At 36.1% G+C, this 19,642-nt stretch overlaps 4 protein-coding genes across 4 annotated transcripts in view; 2 read left to right on the top strand and 2 right to left on the bottom strand.

The window, feature by feature from the left end:
- Positions 1–2,120: 2,120 nt before the first annotated feature.
- LOTGIDRAFT_168296 (hypothetical protein) lies at positions 2,121–2,792 on the bottom strand (the record flags this gene model as incomplete). Its single annotated transcript, XM_009066184.1, has 1 exon — positions 2,121–2,792. The coding sequence occupies one exon, from the start codon at positions 2,790–2,792 to the stop codon at positions 2,121–2,123; it is 672 nt and encodes a 223-aa protein (XP_009064432.1).
- A 6,857-nt stretch (positions 2,793–9,649) lies between these two features.
- Positions 9,650–14,593, top strand: LOTGIDRAFT_236049 (hypothetical protein; the record flags this gene model as incomplete). The annotated part of the gene is made up of 9 exons (XM_009066183.1): positions 9,650–9,761; positions 10,386–10,492; positions 10,881–11,000; positions 11,441–11,558; positions 11,827–11,966; positions 12,274–12,383; positions 12,660–12,729; positions 13,534–13,653; positions 14,350–14,593. The coding sequence occupies 9 exons, from the start codon at positions 9,650–9,652 to the stop codon at positions 14,548–14,550; spliced, it is 1,098 nt and encodes a 365-aa protein (XP_009064431.1). The 3' UTR covers positions 14,551–14,593.
- Positions 14,594–16,318: 1,725 nt separating this feature from the next.
- On the bottom strand, positions 16,319–19,086 carry LOTGIDRAFT_236048 (hypothetical protein; the record flags this gene model as incomplete). The annotated part of the gene is made up of 4 exons (XM_009066182.1): positions 16,319–17,290; positions 17,756–17,927; positions 18,570–18,722; positions 18,921–19,086. The coding sequence occupies 4 exons, from the start codon at positions 19,084–19,086 to the stop codon at positions 16,723–16,725; spliced, it is 1,059 nt and encodes a 352-aa protein (XP_009064430.1). The 3' UTR covers positions 16,319–16,722.
- Positions 19,087–19,621: 535 nt separating this feature from the next.
- LOTGIDRAFT_168293 (hypothetical protein) overlaps positions 19,622–19,642 on the top strand; it is a gene marked incomplete at both ends in the record, with an annotated part of 1,196 nt that continues 1,175 nt past the window's right edge. The window contains one exon of the mRNA XM_009066181.1: positions 19,622–19,634. Within this exon, the coding sequence (XP_009064429.1) occupies positions 19,622–19,634 (13 nt within the window). The remainder of the gene's footprint in view (positions 19,635–19,642) is intronic.

Genomic DNA, 19,642 nt, shown 5'->3' with positions numbered 1-19,642 from the left:
TGAAATTAGATGAATGAAATTGCAAATACAAAAATGAAAACAACATGCTAACAGGAAATATAAATACAAATATTAAGTACAAGGCTACAAATACAAATATTGCTTTATAAACATAACATAACATATCAAATAAGAAAACAAACAATTTCTAGATCAATAAGATTTGAATAAAAAGGACATGTAGAAAGCACAGAGTGTGGATGATGGGCCTGGGTCACGATGCTAAAACTATATATTTCCACATGTTGTCAAGTTTATCTAGGGTATCTTTCCCAGGGTTCACACCCCTGGAGCAATCACCTGGACCATTCACACTCCCAAAAATTTGTTTCATCCACATTTCCAACATGTGATGATGTGAGGTGCTCTCTCAATTCAAAATAAATTCTTCCCCTACACCAGTTGGCCACACCCCTGACGCCCTAGTCCCACACCCTTAGAGATGAAAACACCCGGGGATCTAGGGCATAATTTAACATATTCTGGTGGTAGCGACATGGTCAAATTTACTTCAAAAGGACACTGTTAAAAGTCGGTTAATCGCGCGACGAGATACGTATTTGTGGTCATATTTCTTACAGTAAGGGTTGCTATGATGCTAAGCTTGTTCTAGGCGAGTTTCGTGGTGATCAGGTTTGATCAAACAACTTCTATATCATTGATAATGAACAGAACACAATGAAAGCATGCTGTTTTGAAAATGTTCCATTAGTGCTATAGTGCAATATATATTTGCTAAGAAGCTGATCTATACTACTATTGGTAATGTTGTGAATGTCGCTAACTATGCTTGACAAGCATTTAACCATCTAAATTGAGACCAAATGTCACTCAACTACCATCTTCACAATGTCAAGATATTACAAATTAGACGGAGTAATAGTTTGACATTGTGAAGATGCCATCTTCAATCCGGAAGGTTAAAGCGCCGCTAAATGACATCTAACCCGGAAGGTCTCAGTTCAGAAGGCTCACGAGGCTTCAGATCTTACGATGATAAAAGAGTTAAAGATGGGTTCCCTTATTTTCATTTATGAAAATGAAAATACTAATACTTATATGAATAGAAACTAGAGGTGTTCTAATGACTTGGAAAAATACCAGTTTGTCTCACAATCAAAGAGTTTGCACGTCAGGCATCACTACCTCTCCAAGAAAGTTTGTTAATTTTGCATTAAGACATACGAACACTATGGTAATAACACCCTAATTCGTATGTTGTTATGAGTGAGTCCAAGCAGTTTACCAGCCTAACGCTGCTAGGGAATATCCCTTTAAACATTCAAGATTTAATTTTTAAATGCTATTTTCACTGTATTCTGTACATTGTAATTTACCGGATTTCACACTGATACTAATCACACAATCATGTTCGTTTTCTCCGAAAGTAGCAAAAATCGACAATCATAGTTCGTAAAGTCCCAAGCACTGACCCTACGAAAGGTAGTCCAAAACCCTACAGATGACAGTTCTGGTAGTTAAATTGATGTTTCTTACAGTATCGGTATATATAAACAACCACGGTCAAAATATCTGGAACGACAAGCAGTATAAGTGTTGAAGCGAGAATGGCGATACCAACAACTCCTACGGAAACTGACGTAGGTCTGTTGTCCACAACGCTTATCTTTTTCCGAACAGTTTTTGAGAGTTTCGAGACATTGATAGAAAGTTTTTTAATCAATTCGATCACGACCAACGACAGATCTTCAGCTGACTCGCCATTCTTGACACATTTACACATTGGTTCACATTCTTCTTCTTCGGTTGTTGTGTCTTCTGCCTGGGTTGTCGTGTCTCCCTGCTTCCTTCTATCTCGGTTGTTGTGTCTCCTGCCTGGGTTGTTGTGTCCTCTGCCTGGGTTGTTGTGTCTCCTGCCTGGGTTGTTGTGTCTTCTGCCTGGGTTGTTGTGTCTCCTGCCTGGGTTGTTGTGTCTCCTGCCTCGGTTGGTGTGTCTCCTACCTCGGTTGGTGTGTCCCCTGCCTCGGTTGTTGTGTCTCCTGCTTCTTTTGTCTCGGTTGTTGTGTCTTCTGCTTCTTCTGTCTCGGTTGTCGTGTCTCCTGCTTCTTCTGTCTCGGTTGTTGTGTTTCCTGCCTCGGTTGTTGTGTTTCCTGCCTCGGTTAGTGTCTCGTGTCTTCTTCCTCGGTTGTCGTGTCTCCTGCTTCTTCTGTCTCGGTTGTTGTGTTTCCTGCTTCTTCTGTCTCGGTTGTCGTGTCTCCTGCTTCTTCTGTCTCGGTTGTCGTGTCTCCTGCTTCTTCTGTCTCGATTGTTGTGTTTCCTGCCTCGGATGTCGTGTCTCCTGCCTCGGTTGTAGTGTCTCCTGCTTCTTCTTCCTCGGTTGTCGTGTCTCCTGCCTCGGTTGTTGTGTCTCCTGCTTCTTCTGTCTCGGTTGTCGTGTCTTCTGCTTCTTCTGCCTCGGTTGTCGTGTCTCCTGCTTCTTCTGCCTCGGTTGTTGTGTTTCCTGCCTCGGTTGTTGTGTTTCCTGCCTCGGTTGTTGTGTCTTCTGCCTCTGTTGTCATGGCTTCTGCGACGGTTGTTATGGTCTTTGCATTATTTGATGTACTGACAAAATGATCAGACGACGTGGTAATATCGGAAGAGTGGTCTGCATTAGATAATGTCATTGTTTCGAAAGATGGCGTCACACCATGGTAAATATCGTCGGACTGATATGACGTCATTGCAGAATAGGCAGAAGAGAATGACGCCACTACTGAACTGCCGCTTATCATCTGATAAGAACTGCGTACTACAGACGACGAAACTCCCAGTCTTGAAGATCTTGGCGCCATATTGTAGGTGTGATGTGTTTCAGAGGTTTGATAATAATACCCAGAATAGTCTTCTCCAGAAAAATCGTTGTCATGGACTTCTGAAATGAAATGAAATGAAAAGTTGGGCTGGTGACTATTGATAGTTCTCGTTTTACTAGATTTTAAAACACCAATGATTGCGTAAAAGTTTCCGTAATTAATCTAAAGAGTATCTTGATAAGATCTAATATGATAAAAATGCCTCTACGGGGGACAACAACGTTTCAACACAAGTTACACAATATGTCGTTATCAGAGAAGTGGTTTTTTTTCATATTTATTGTCTTGTGTTATATATGTGCTCCTCGCTTCTAAATGTTGTTCAAAACTTAAAGAGACCAAGGAACGTTGGATTCCAAAAAATGTTTGAAGATTAGCCAATCCATTAAGTTGACAAAATAGTGACCCATTGCACACTGCAATAAATCCAATGAGGAGCAGAATAGTAATAGGCATGAAGAATATCAAACTTTTATTCTTTAAAATATCATTAAATTGGAGAAATGCGGAACTCCATTGAATTTTGATTTCCGACTGTTCAATGCGATACAAACGACCTACCCTTACGTTACACTAATCACTCTGTAGGACTGTCAAATGTTTGTGGTATGGACCTACCGAATTTCCATACACCACCGTGTTCAGTAGCTATGGCCAGGTAGTTGATTGAACGATTGAACAAACCCAGCTCCGCTATGGTAATATTCGAATCTGTGGAGACCAATACCAGTGTTACTAGCTTTCTGGACCACTCTAGTATGAACAAATTTGGTGTTAAGCATTGCTTGTTGGTCAACGGTGGTGGTATAATAAAATAATCGGTAATGTATGTGTGATGTTCTAAAAATGCAATGGAGGCGTTTCCACATGTATCTAGTAGAAAGGAAATGCTGTTCACTCTCCTGATGTATATTCCTTCCTCAATAAGGTATTTGAAATCGGCTGTTGTTCTCACCGTTACTGTAGTTTCTAAAAATAAAAATATACCCACATAGGTCAGTTTCATCAATTTACCAAATAATTATAATTAAAGATGGGTTCCCTTATTTTTATTTATGAAAATAAAAATGCTAATTATATGAATAGAAAGTAGAGGTGTTTTAATGACTTGGAAAAATATCAGTTTGTCTCACATGTCCATAATTAATTCATAATTAGCTAAATTAGAATAGAATTACCAGCAGAATTCCAATGAGTGACCGATCAAGAAAGGTCAAAAAGTCTTTTTTTGTTTATCCAGACTCTACATACATGGACATTTATGTTTGGTTAAAACTCGTAATAATATGTAATAAGAACATAATGATATGATTAAGAATACATGATAATTCATTAGAAACACCAATTAATCTAATAGTTTGCTTACATTGACACTAAAAAAATAAGGAAAGCCATCTTTAGGCACATGAACTCTGTAAAGAACAAGTAAAGGGGAACACTTTTTGAAAACAAAGGCCTGAAATCCTTGAAGGAGTATTCTTCAATATTTTTATATTTTTAAAAGGAAATTATATTTCCTAAGAAAAAGAGCAAAAAATTTATTTCAGAAACGGGAAATTTTAGCTAAGTCAATCAGTAATAGTGTTCACAGCTCAGCGTCGAAATTCCAACCTTCAAATCCATGTGTGTCTAGAATTATCCTCGTTTGAAAGTTGAAAAGACGAGTCGTTTTTTATGAGACACTGCCATATATAGAAAAGACATCTATAGAAATAGGAAAAGAAATTCCAAGTTTAAGATATTTAGTCGTAAGGCCTAGTGAAGTGGCTATATTAAAAATAAAAGCTAATAAAAACGGTCTAATTGTAATCATACGGTGGTTCTGACTGATCCATTTGATATTATACATTTTACCCCTGACCTTGTTCGGAACATCCAGAGGGCTTAAATAGCTACAGTTATTAAATAGCTACAGTTATATGGGCTATTCTATGGAAAAAATACGGAACGACGCCAATTCTCAACCATTTTCAAGAGCCAAAATGGCGTCGTGCCTTGCAAGAAGAATGCGAAAACATACATACTATTTTCATTGGTTAAATTTCCATTTCCTCTGCCTAACATACAAAATATTACTGCAAGATACAAATGGGATTTTCTAGGATTTTCCATCTTAGGTAGAATTCAGGATTCGAATTCTTCTGAACTCTTGCTTCCGACACTGTAGAAACTTTCTTGTCTTCTGTTAATGATATCTAATCAACTGAAGTAATTAGTGAGGTTTCAATTAATTTTGAATGATTCTAAAATCCGATTCAATGATGCTGAAAGTCTATAGAATAAGGTAACAATTTTGCAGATTATTTCTATCAAGGTCTAAAGCCGACATCGGGCCAACTACAGGAGGGGGTTGTTATCAGGGACGAATATTCCGTGGCTACATTTAAATGTCAGTTCAAACATGACGAAAAAGCGAACTTATTGATAAGGCCCGATAAATCAGTAGATTTCAGAACCCAAATTTATCGCTTGTCAAATAATTCTTAAACCATGCGACATCTTCGGTTTCACGGTTTGGCCCCTTTGTCAAAAGCCACGGGGCATTTCTCAGTTGACTCGCCATATCATCCCCACAGAAAATACCATTCGGCAATCCTCGGCATTTGAATATGTTGCAGAGTGCCAGTGGAACTTTCACGATAGACCATAAGAAGAAAGCACGCCAACAGTGGCAGTGGAATAGTTCGTACAACCAGTTGGATTTTTATTTGCATGGACAGTGGAATAGCTCAGTCGGAAGCCAATTGGGTTTCTACTTATACAGTAGAATAACTCAGTCAGTAGTGAGATGGATTGTTGTCTGTTAGGACAGTAGAATATCTATGTCAGTAGCGAGTTGGGCTGTCGTCTGTTAGGACGGTAGAATAGCTCAGTCAGTAGCGAGTTGGGTTGTCGTCTGCTAGGACGGTAGAATAGCTCAGTCAGTAGAGAGTTGACTTGTCTGTTAGGACAGTAGAATAGCTCAGTCAGTAGCGAGTTGGGTTGTCGCCTGCTAGGACAGTAGAATAGTTCAGTCAGTAGTGAGTTGGATTGTTGTCTGTTAGGACAGTAGAATAGCTCAGTCAGTAGTGAGTTGGATTGTTGTCTGTTAGGACAGTAGAATATCTATGTCAGTAGCGAGTTGGGTTGTCGCCTGCTAGGACAGTAGAATAGCTCAGTCAGTAGTGAGTTGGATTGTTGTCTGTTAGGACAGTAGAATATCTATGTCAGTAGCGAGTTGGGTTGTCGTCTGTTAGGACAGTAGAATATCTATGTCAGTAGCGAGTTGGGTTGTCGCCTGCTAGGACAGTAGAATAGCTCAGTCAGTAGAGAGTTGGATTGTTGTCTGTTAGGACAGCAGAATAGCTCAGTCAGTAGCGAGTTGGAGTGTCGTCTATTAGAACAGTAGAATAGTTAGGCTAGGACAGTGGTAGCCTGTTGGGTAGGTAACCAGTTAACTGTTGACAATGGTATAGCTCAGTCGGTAGCGAGTTGGATTGTCAACTGCTAGGACAGTGGTATAGCTCAGCGGGTAGCCAGTTGGATTTTCAACTGCTGGGGCAGTGGAATAGCTCAGTCGGTAGCCTGTTGGGTAGTGCTGCCAGGGCAGTGGAATAGCTTAGTCGGTAGCCTGTTGGGTAGTGCTGCCAGGGCAGTGGAATAGCTTAGTCGATAGCCTGTTGGGTAGTGCTGCCAGGGCAGTGGAATAGCTCAGTCGGTAGCCAGTCAGTCAACTGTTAACAGGGGGAAACCGGGTTGAAGACTTATCCTCAAGCTAAGAAAATTTTTCTTCTGTGATTTCGTCTTTCAACCCCTATCACAATCATAAACCCTCATCAACTCGGAGACCAAGAAAGCAAGACAAGCTCTTTTATTTTCTAATCCAATCAAAATCGAAATCTGAAGACTACATGAACAATATCGTTATTCATCCATGAAAATAATTAACTAAAATATAAACTGGCATTAAAGTTTAATATCTAATTTCTGTCAAACTCAATAATAATCAATATACCTCGTTCTTTAAAGGGATGCTACCTCTTCAAATGGACATAAAAGTCTCAAACTTTGTCAGTGAGAGCATAAGCTTATTCATCAGTTGGACTTACCAGGTGTCATGACTAAAAAATAGAATCTCTATACCCTATATCCATTATTGAAGCCCGCTTGTTTAACAATTACTTAGTTTATTGAATTATTACTTTATTTTTATGGATTTATTGGATTATAGAGGGATTCTGTTGTACAGTTACCAGGTAAGTCCACTTATGAACATAGACTCATTTTGACCAAGTTTACAAATTAAAATTTTTAGTTCATCCTAAGAGGAAGTATACCTTTAAAGGACAGTGGAAGAAATTTCAATTCAGTAAAAACTTAAACTGCTTATCGTGTAAAGGATGTCAAATGCCCCACCTTTAAAATTCTTAATGATTAAAGTGACTAAGAATGGAAATAGATTTAGAGGACATGTCGGCAAATAGGTGCTGTGGGTTTGAATCCTCTTAAAAGTAAGACAAAATTCTGAATCCAGATCCAGTGCTTCTGAAATCGGCTTTAAACCTCTATCCCCTTTTACTAGATTATGCCCCACACTACATGATTGTGTACAATACGACACGTCAAGACATCGTGCAGCAAACATGTTGAATCGTATCGCAGGCTATCGTGCTACCCATTCTCTCACACTACACGACAACGTACAGGACGAGGAGGAAGCCTTGGTTATAACGGGTTTTTGATTATACGTTCCCGCAACGTAAGTAACATGTAATATATATTTTGACGATTATTTCCCTTTGATTATTAGAATCAACGAGGAAAAAATTAAAATGAAATGGATTTTCTGGGCCTGATTAAGCTAATGAAGGAATGAATCAACTAGTCCGAAATATCGGCCTTTAAAGGGACAGATGCGATTTTTCGGGACGTTAATTTGAGTGTTGAATATATGTAAATAATAATAGAAGTACTAAGAATGTTAGAAAATCACATAATTCCTCAAAAAATACCTTAAACTAGGAGTTTAACTCACTTTTTCTATTCATATTACTAATTGGCTTGGCTAAAAAATACCTGTTTCTGAGTCTTAATTTCGATCGGTCAAAAAAATGACACCTCTCCCTTTAATCCTTTTGACAGTTATCGGTTTGTCTACTCTTTGATTATAGCTAGAATACTGGCAGATGTTTCGGTCTAAGAGTCAATAAGAAATAAATTATATATTGTAATATTTTTAAAGATGGGTTTCCTTATTCTTTAGTGTCAAATTAAGCAAACTATTTGATTAATTGGTGTTCTTAATGAATTATCATGTATTCTTGATCAAATCATTATGTTCTTATTGCATATACCTAAGAGTTTTAACCAATCATAAATGTCCATGTATGTACAGTCTGGATAAACAAAAAAAGACTTTTTGACTTCTCTTGATCTGTCACTCATTGGAATTCTGCTAGTAATTCTCTTCTAATTTAGCTAATTATAAATTAATTATGGACATGTGAGACAAAATGGCTAAGCTATTAGAACATCTCCACTTTATCTTCATATAAGTATTAGCATTTTCATTTTCATAAATGAAAATAATGGAACCCATCTTTAATAGAAGAACTTGAAGTGTTATTCTTTTCGCTTCGTTTTCCTGCATTAATTACATTTAACAGTCGTGAATAATTCAGTATATTTTACATAGTAGGCATTCGAGTACATAGTACATTCGAACCCACATCGTCTAAAAATCCTCATTCGAATTATTGTGTTTTTCAAAGTCAGTGAAATGACCAAGTAAATTACCGAAATAATTATTTATTACCTAAAAACTTTTCGAGTATTTTTCTGTAATCATGAATGTCCAAGTTGTATCAGTAGCCCATATTGTTTACCACTGGTTTATTTCGTCCTACATATTTTATTATTCCATACTTTTTATACTTATAAAATCATTGTTTATTTAACCAGATATCTAAGATTTGAACGACATTAAGAAGCGGAGAGCACATATAATAGAAAACACAAGGAATATATTATGATATAGCACACTTGTTTAATAACAAAGTACAGAACTATTCAACGCAATAAGTGTGTTATAATATATTCCCTTGTGTTTTCTGTTATACAATTTGAGATATCTATAATTATATAACAGAAAACACAAGGAATATATTATGATATAGCACACTTGTTTAATAAGAAAGTGCAGAACTATTCAACGCAATAAGTGTGTTATAATATATTCCCTTGTGTTTTCTGTTATACAATTTGAGATATCTATAATTATATAACAGAAAACACAAGGAATATATTATGATATAACACACTTCTTCGAGGTGAAACGTTATGTACTTTGTGTCCTTGTTATAAAAGGGACAGTTACACCATTCTGGGGGTTGGTTTGAGTCTTGAATATTTGTAAATAGTCTTCAGAACTACTAGAAATGTACGAAAATCACATAATTTTTTAAAAAATACTCCAAACTAAGAATTTTACTCACTATTTCTATAAGTCGTCATGTTAACATTCAAACATGGATAATTCTGGACACACAAGGATTTGAAGGCTAAAATTTCGACGGTGATCCGTGAACACTATTAGCCTACCGATTGGTTTAGCTAAAAAAAAATCCCGTTTTTGAGATGATTGGTAAAAAAATTGTCCCATCAGTTCCATTTAAGGACATGTTTTACCATGAAATATTCCTGTGTTTAGTATACTTACCTATTAAAAAATTTTATTTGGGCGAGTTAACTAAATATGTCCGATTTGACTAGGTTTATTGTATAACTGACTCATACCGAGAAATACGAAGTTAGCCGAATGCATGAAATACAAGCACTTGCTGAAAATGGTTATGAAAATGTCCAACTCTAAGAGTTTGATTCCGCTATGCAATGCAGTACATCAAAGAATATTGAGTGTTCGCTCTTTAGTAATTCCGAGAAAGATAAGAACATACACAGAATCGGAAGGTACGGCTTTGTTAGGTCTACCTACGATGTAACGACGGAATGTTTTACATTTAATTTAGATCTGCAAGTGCAACCAAAATAGTGCCGAGTAGCCCAGATGAGACTCAACACAGACTCTAGTTCTAGTCACAAACTCTTGACACCATATAACAGCACAGACAGGGTCTAATCAATGCCCACCAATCATCAAAAAAGACATCTTAAAGTGATGTAGTCGTGTATATTATATTTATTAGCTGATGAAACTGAATTTTAGCTATCAATATTGAATAGACCTATCAGTTTTCACAAATAAAATAACAAAAGCACAATGTATATTTATCGGGTCCTGTTTCTTTATTTAATTTGCTAGCACTTCTGTTTTTCCATGCGCGAAATGTTGAAAATTCTCGGTAATCATGGTTGCACCCATCAACATTGGGAAAATATTTTCACCCTATATCTAACACTAAAAAATTGCACATTTGACACTAGTCAGTTTTTTTACTTTGCACATGTAAATGGAAATACCTGCAAATTATGAAACTATCAAGACTCTAATCAACTCCCGAAAAAGTTAAACTTGTCCCTTTAAAGGTGCAGATGTTAGGTTTTTTATTGCTGAATTTAAATTTGAAATTTTAGAAATAGAAAAGAAAAAACCAGTAGGAGAGTTTCGTGTTTTTGAAATTGACGGTGTGGTTCCAAGAAGAGATGGAGATCGACCCAAGAGGACCATCAGAGAAAAAGAGGTGAGAGATATATTGAAATATTACATGAGGGTAGGTGCCAGTGGGCAGACTGACTGAAATAGATTGTAAAGAGGTTTTCTAAATTTTTTATGTGTATTGGGGACACTGATAGCATCAATTTGTATCCTTTCAATTTTCTATCAGGCGTCTATGGTTCCTGCAATTTCACTAAAATTTAATGTTTGATGACATCACCAGTCGAAAAGGGCTCATGTGATAAAACATATTTTGGGATTAGTGACATCATTAAACACTATTATGGAATTCAATCTTTTAAAAGGGCGAAACATCAAGGTTCGAAAAATAGGATGTAAAACTCCATTTCATGTTTAGTGGTTTTCTTTAATGTATGATTTACTGGTAATTGATAAAATGTTTTTATCCACAGATACCACCACCAAGATATAAATCAATGCCTATAGATCAAGATTGGACTAGAGTATGGCCGACAGCTGCTTCCTTTAATTATTCTAAAATACCATTTCCAGTTCGGCAAGGCTACGTACATGTAAGTTTTAATTCTAGATACCGTACTTGAAACTCAGTCTAATTAACATTAATAACGCTGGGATCTTGTGACTCCAACAAACGGTGTATTGCGAAAAGTATTAGACACTTTTTATGCTTTGGAAAGGGCAGAAGTTAGATTGGCTGGCGGTATCATCAAACTGAGGCCCGTCATTAGACCCTAACTGGAGTGGCTAAATTAAAAATACAATTTTAATTAGTCTGCTTGAAACTTGGTTTACTTGTGTGGATATTTTCAGCAAGTGGGTACTTTTCACAGTGTTTTATTTCTACTATACATACAATTTATACAAAATATTAATAAAGTTTCAGAAACATGCCAAGGCTTGTATTAAATGTATAATGATTAAACTTGGTCAAATTGAGTCTGAGAATTTAATTTTATGTCCATTTAAAGTTTTACTACCACTTTTTTTGTAGAAAAATGAAAACAGTGTGTCGATACCAGAAAGATATGCTAATATTGAATTACGCAAAATACCCAACTTTCTTCATCTTACTCCAGCTCATGTCAAAAAACATTGTCAAGCCATTAAAAGTAAGTCAGTGTCAAGCCATTAAAAGTAAGTCACTGTCAAGCTAATAAAAGTAAGTCACTGTCAAGCCATTGAAAGTAAGTTACTGTCAAACCATTGAAAGTAAGTTATTTTCAAGCCATTGAAAGTAAATCACTGTCAAGCCATTAAAAGTAAGTACAGAATACACGGAAAAAAGTAAGTCATTCAATTGATGCTATCAGTATTCATGATACAAAATTTACAACACCTTTACAATCCCTTTTATTTGGATAACTTTTATTATTGCAGAATTCTGTACTCCCTGGCCTAAAGTTTTAAATACAGATGAGAAATGTCACAAATTATTTCCGATCACAGTGAAAACACGAGAATATTGTTTCTCTGGGTCCACATTATCTGATGAACGTGCTCGAATTGTTACATTACAGGTAAGATCTTTATTTGTACGTCCATGTCTCTCAATTTTCCCTTCAGCACTTAACTTACCCATGATAAGCTGTAAATATAATAACCGAACAAAGCAAGAATATACTTCTATGACGCAAAAATAACCCATGAAATTAAGAATTTTGGCATGATTTGAATTCGGTATTAACAGGGTATCTCAAATAAATTATTTAGATTACTAATCGATTATTGATTGGTAGTCTGCCATCGATAATTGATCTCAATTTGGTAATCGACGATAATCGATTATTCCGATCATTTTACCCAGCTCTACCCATTTCATTACAGGTGAAATTGAGCGCATTAAAGTTGGACTACCATGGAGAAGATAAGATTAAAAGGTTATTAGGAGAAAGATACAACCCTGTTGATGATATTATAACTCTTACCACAAACAGGTACCTCCCACTTTAAAGGCCATAGTTCGCCATTTTTGATTTGGGTCTTATATATATGATTACAAATAGTTTTCAGTAGTACTAGAAATGTATGGAAATCGCATAATCCAATCAAATACACCTCAAACTAGAAATTTCACTTTCTATTTCAATACATGTCTTTTCTATATATGGCAGAGTCTTTCTTTTACTTTTAAACAATAGCTATGTATCTTGATATTTTCTGATTGTGTTCTATATACAGTAATTTAGAATGTGTTTGTATTTATATTGTAGATGTCCCCTGAAGAAACAGAACTATGACTATGCTATGTATTTACTAACGGCCTGTTATTATGAAGCTAATGTAAGTTGATAGCAGAACTCGTACATAGTAAAACTCTTTCTACTTTAGAGTATACTAATACTAATGCTAGGTTTACACTCTGTTCCCGGTGGCCATGGTAATCACAGTTCAGGCCATCGTGGGAAAATGGGGATGAACGTGAGACAGCGCGGGGGGACAGGATAAGCAAACGTGACAAATCGTAATTGCTGCGGATAGCGGGGAAGAATTTTAAACTTGGAAATCTACTTTACTCGTTTGAGCTCTCCAGCTTCCATGTTTGATCCATAAGAGGCCTTGACAGAAGCATCAGACCATAGCAGACCAGCCAACATACAATGCATCCCTGGTAGACAGTGGCCCGAACCTTAGTGACCTTGGAGGAGCCTCTTCATTGCCCAACGGCCTATCACGGATACCTAATTAACCGTAACAAAACTTGAATGTGGAAACAAAAACAGCCAAAATCCCACGGCGCAAACAGGACTTCCATGGCCGTCGCGAACATAGTGTAAACCTAGCATCATAAAGATCATATGTGTCAATCAAATCAAATTTACCCTCCCACCATATCCTCTTGATCCAAAAATTGAGACTTTGTGTTATATAGAGGATTGCAAACAAATGCTTATGTAATATGAAATGTATGAAATGAGTTGCCAGATTGTGCTACGAGTTCATATCGTTTTTATGAACCTGTGTTATGTACCAGAGAATGGAACTGTTGTGTGATAAAACAAAATATTTCCTTTGTGTTTCTCTTGCTCTTTAAACAGCATCTCAGAAATCCTTTCACTAGAGTTATTGTAATGACTGTTTTTGTAGAAAACAGAACCGTGGGAGTTAGAAAAGGCTGATGAAGATTTAGATAAATATTACTGGGATAGAAGTCAATCTAAACACAATATTGTACAATTACTTCATAAAGTTCACTTGACAGATCAGGTTAGTATGTCACTCTTATTCAATTTTGAGTAATAATATCTTTTCTTTTTATTCTTATATTTTTCTGTCTCCTATTGTAATCTGAAGCGGGATGTGTACTCAGTCTCAAACATAAACTCTTTGCTCATAGCATGAAGTTGGCTGTCTTCATCAGCCCAATTAGGTGCAGAATAGTAAACTTAAAACTCCATTCATTCACCCAGTATGATGCAGTTGTCCTTTTATGTTGACAGTTTTTCAGACTAAACATACAGATTCACTTTTTGAGTTACGCTTACATACACATGTAATCTTAGCTTAACAAATTTTCTTCTGCAGTCCTGTTCTGCTGTCATTATTCCAGGACCTGTTTCATGCAGTAGCTCAGCCAGTTAGATGCATGAATGCAGTGGCGTAGCAAGGATTTCATGGCCAAGTGTCCATGCGAGTGCCCTGGCTGAGATGATATTTTAACCTGGTTTCCCATGACAGTGATGCCAGTCAAAGAGGCTGACATGAATAAAGCGTCTAATGATTCTAATTGGACAATAAACTCATGTCACATGTGCTACAGGCTGTGAATGTTATAGATCCCTTGCCAGTTGCTTATTCTGTCTGGAAAAAATTTCTTACATTGCACACTACTCCTGCATCTTATACCGTTAGTCTTTAGATGAGATCATTCAGTGGTGTTAAACTCGATTTCATATATTTCAGGGAAAGAATATCCTTGATGATGTGGAATCTACCAACCCTGATGAAGAATTCACAGAGGAATGTCTAAAAACATCAGATGTAGCAGCTTACTCTGAGGCTGTGACAGACTTACATAACGAGGGGGAAAATATTATAACAATTAACAATTATAAAAACAGTGTATTAAATATATTAAATATTAGAACTGATAGTAAACAGTGATTATGGATTATAGTGTTACGATAAATAAATTCATTCATTCAATAACAGTGGCTTTGTCATATCAGCTTAAAGGGACAGATGCGGCATACTTTTTGACCAATCATACTTTAGTCTCAGAAACGGAAATTTTTTAGCCATTCAGTAATAGTGTTCACAGCTCACCGTTGAAATTTGAGCCTTCAAATCCATGTGTGTCCAGAATTATCCGCGTTTGAATGTCTCGTTATTTTATAATATTCTGTGATATATCGGAAAGATATAAATAGATTCTGAAGACTATTTACATATTTGTATGACTCTAATCAACCCCCCACAATGGCGCATCTGTCCCTTTAACCATTTATTCCTTGAAAGGCATTTAGTACAGGTGTTTTTGATATAGCAATGACATGGCTTGATACAGATCAGAGAATCCATGTCAAACATTGAATAAATAAAATCAGTAATTATCCAAAAGAAATGTGTTATAAATACCTTAGCTATTGTAGGCTAAAAATAGAAGAATTAAGAATGAGAATTAAGAATTTGTGCATCTTTTCTATGCAGTACCTTCAACTCCACCAAGGGTTTTCAACATGGGGTTAACCCAATAGGGTAATTTTGAAATTTTCGGGGTCAATGTTTCTATTCAGGTAGTCTATATTATTTGACATTAAAATGATTGAAGGAAAACGGAAAACTTAAGAGAAAATTAGGAAATATTTAAGATTTATAATGGGAAGGGGATAATAGAAAAAGGTTGAAGCCTGAAAAAGACAAACTGTGTGAGTAAAACTGCAGACCATCAGTATTGACTGTTTAAATTCTGATGTTTGCCATGGACTTGATAAGCATCTTATGTGGATGTATGTTTTTGGCCAGGATTGGACTTATCAGCCACCACCACAAACATAATACTTAATAGAAATTGTGGTCATCTTCTACGACAAAGGACCAAAGGACGAACATCATCATCATCAAAATCGCTGCATTTTATACACGCAAATATACTGTGTAGGTGTGGTCATTCTGAAACTTCTGTCACTGTCTGTTATGTTCATTTCCCAGTTTTGCAAGCCCTTTCCTGGTTTAAAAGGAACTGCACAAAAATATACTGTATTAATAATAATAATAATAATGCATTTGTATAGCGCCTAATTTCTAGAAAAATTCTACTCAGTGGCGCTGATCAATTGCAAAGTTTTTGTCATTGTCTATGATGAGCCTTTTCTGGGTGAAAAACTGCGCATTATATACACAAATATACTGTATTCCACATACTCAAGTTTTTTTTCAGGGTTAAAAACGGGCACTTTATTTGTTAATAATATACAAAAATACTAGATGCTTTTTAATATGGGATGAGAAAAATTCTTTGTAATACGGGATGACAAAAAACGCTTTAGAATATGGAATGAGAAAAAAACGCTTTATAATATGGGATGAAAAAAAAAAACGCTTTATAATGTGGGATGAGATTTGGTATTTCGACTGTTAAAAATGACTAAAGATGTTTTACTTAACGCAATGTTACTTAATGTTTTGAAGTGTTTTCATCCAGAGGACACTTTCAATTAACTTGAATTCCTTTTAAATTTGATGCATTTAGTTAAATTAATTCTTAAGCGACATTCATGGGTAGAGATCACATTAAAGAAAATATGTCACTTCAACTAAATGTTTGATGACGTCATTAATCGTAAGGCCCTATGAATATTTCGCGATCAGTGACATCATCAAACATTTAGTTTTGTTAGTGGAATTGCAGGCACCACAGACATCTGACGGGATATTGAAATGGTACAAATTGATGTTATCGATGTACCCAATACTCATAAATTTTTTATAAAACCTCTTTACAAGCCTTTACAAGAACATGTGAGCCATTTTCAGAGGTTGATTTGAGTCTTGAATTTATGTAAATAGTCTTCAAAAGTACGTCAAACTATGAATTTCTTCTCTATATATCACAGAGTATCCTAAAATAACGAGTCGTCATTTTAACATTCAAACTGGTATAATTTTGGACACACGTGGATTTGAAGGCTCATCAAATTTTGACAATGAGCTGTGAACACTATTATGGGCTAAGCTAAAAAATCCCGTTTCTGAGACTAAAATATGATTTGCCAAAAAGAATGGAACACAATTGTTGGTTTACTCAACAGTAGAATACCATGACGTTTTGTTCTGTTAGTTGATATGGTTATATGTGTCTTCATCAGTTAAAGAAACTGCAACTTTCCCTGTACAATCGATGTGATCATAGTCTTTGAGTGTTGTATCTGATTTAACTAATTTTGGTTTTGAAATCAAAGCACTAAGATGATTATATTCATCTTCAACGGCAGTGTCGTCAGTTTGTAAATTGGATTTATCTCCCTTGCTTTTCAAATCTGGCTCCGCATACTCTTCCTTAGGGGAACCACGAGTTTTTAATTCCACAACGGTGACTTTACTTGGGTCTTGAAATTTATTTTGGAAAAATTCTTGGTCCACATAAGTGTAAGCAACAGAGTCTGCCTGGCTAGTTGGTCGGAATTTAGCCCCTTCAGGTGTAATGGCTCTGTTGGCCTTCAGTAGACTTTCCTGGCCGACATGATCGGATTTGTTAAATTTTGATGCAATATTTTGATAACTGATTTCGTTGCTTCTGCTTCCCGTCTGGTCATTGTCAGAAGTGTAATGGTTCCCTTCTACATGGTCATCAGCTTCTACTTCTGAATATTTAAGAATCGATCCCTTTGATTTTGTCTTTGACCTGCAATTACAATGTATTTATTATGTCGGGGTAATAATTTTATTGTATATATACGCCCTTGTGGGCAAACAAACAAACAGTACAATGATTAGCAATAAAATATATAAAATGAAACACAGATATAAGAAAAATAACACAAGTTGGTCCCTTAGTTGAGCTCTGATTCAATACATCATAATTATCGGATCTGTCTAGCCATACCATTCTATTAGATCTTGATGTACTACTCTACTGCGATTGTATTTTGCCGATTCCGACCGCTATGTGGATGGGGCGGGGCAAAGGGCGAGGCCCAGTATTGTCCAACCCCTTCTTCTCAAATTCCATACTCTACTGCGATTGCTTTTTGCTGATTCCGACCGCTATGTGGATGGGGCGGGGCATAGGGCGTGGCCCGGTTTTGTCCCACCCCTTCTTCTCAAATTCAATATCATTTACTACAGGAAACAATTTGCCTGTGAGCACCTCCCTCCTCTCTGGGACAATTCTGTGGCCCATCCATCTAATGACTTAAAGTAGCGACATAGAATGGATTTAAACAAAAGCAATACTAGCCTTCTCCTGAAAATGAGCACCAATACCACCAGGATACAGATTACCAATAAACCAACACCCACTCCTATTCCTATATAAACACCTGAAATATTGAATAAAGAAATATACAAAATAGATTCTAAAGAAGCATTACATATAACATGAATCCATAACCACAAACCAGATTATTGATCATTCGGCAATCATCGGCAGTTTCCGTAATGCTGAATCTGTATGATGCATAGTGTTAGCGAAACTTTCACGTAGACAGTTTGAATACTGATATGCATTTCCAAAAAGTCTATCGTTTAAATTGACTGATGTGCAAGGTGCGCGCTTACATTTTATAACATGATTTACCACAAGAAATTGAAATAATTACTGATCGAGGGTAAAAACAAATATGGGAAAAACATTTGTTATAGATAAAAATTAAAAAAACAAAACAAAACAACCACCTCTTAGAATTTAGAAACCCCTAAAATTTTTTAGTATTTTTGACTAATTAATATTTTTACGGATTTATTAGATTATACAGGGATTCTGTTCTATATTACACCAGGTAATCCACTGAATATATACTCTAAGTTCTTAAACATTAGAAAAAACCTTTAATAATTAATAAGTTACAGTTCTAAGGTTTTATAGATTTATCAGATTACAAATAGAACATTCTGTTATGACACTCTTTTAGGTCGAGTTTGAGCAAAAGTTAAATTGTAGGTTCCTTCTAAAAGTTATTTACCCTCTATATCCCCGTGTAACTCGCCATCTTCTTTCTCAGCATCTATCGTCGCTACTTCCAAATCTGTAGTTGTAGGTGCAGGAGTAATCCCTGGGGTAAAGATACCCACAGTCATGTCTGAAACCTTACAATTAATGGTAACACCATCATTCCCTGTAATTTTAAAAAAATCTAGTTACAGTCGATCTGTTTCGAAAAAAAGAGAAGAAGGGGGGGGGGGCTTAAGAATCGTGCTGGAGTTAGACTTACCATCTTTTTAGGCTACTTCTGACTAAAATAACTACTAGGCTATCGTGTTGTTCTTTTATTGTACAAACAACTCGCTATTTCTAAAACTAAAGCTAAGCTTACCCTGAGGAGCAAAGAATCCAAGCCAAATAACATCATCATTGTCTAGCAGGTTGATCACTACATTAAAATTTACAATCGGCTCTGAAATATCTATCGGTTCCGTGTAGAAAAATTCTCCTTCTTCGTGGCACAAAAACATTGGCCCATCATTGGCTTGCACAAACATTTTATACCCAGTAGTGCAGTCGGTTTTATTAAAGAAATTGGTTTTGGGTTTTGCTTGAGCATATTCTGATTCGCCATCTGCCAGTTTCGTGTAATAATTGGTAACTCTTAGAATACCGTTGGTTTGAATGGAACAGGATATTCCAGTGGCGGGAAACGTCGAGTCAGATCCCCTGAACAACACAGACACCTGTTTCTGCTTTAAATATCCAGTTGTTGTTAATATAGATGATTCTGTGGATAAAAATGAGAATCACACTGCAGTTGGCCTTATGTTGAATGACAGTGTGCTTCGATTTGAAAATAGTTAAATAGTTGTATAATCAAATGAAGTTTAAAAAAACAAAGATTCTTGCCTCTACTGACATTTATGGAAAAACAATTACCTCACAATATCAATCTGATAAATATATTCATAAATGGAGAAAGCAATTTAGTCTTATTCTGGTTATTCAACAACATCAACCCGTAAACCGCAAGTTAACAATTGTGCTATATTTGTTTCCTTATATTTTGAAAACTTTCGTGATATAAAAATGCCATATGAAGGTGCTGAG

This window comes from Lottia gigantea, assembly GCF_000327385.1.
Source record: "Lottia gigantea unplaced genomic scaffold LOTGIsca_74, whole genome shotgun sequence".
Classification (NCBI taxonomy): Eukaryota; Metazoa; Mollusca; class Gastropoda; family Lottiidae; genus Lottia; species Lottia gigantea.
This window is presented reverse-complemented; position numbering and strand designations above follow the sequence as displayed.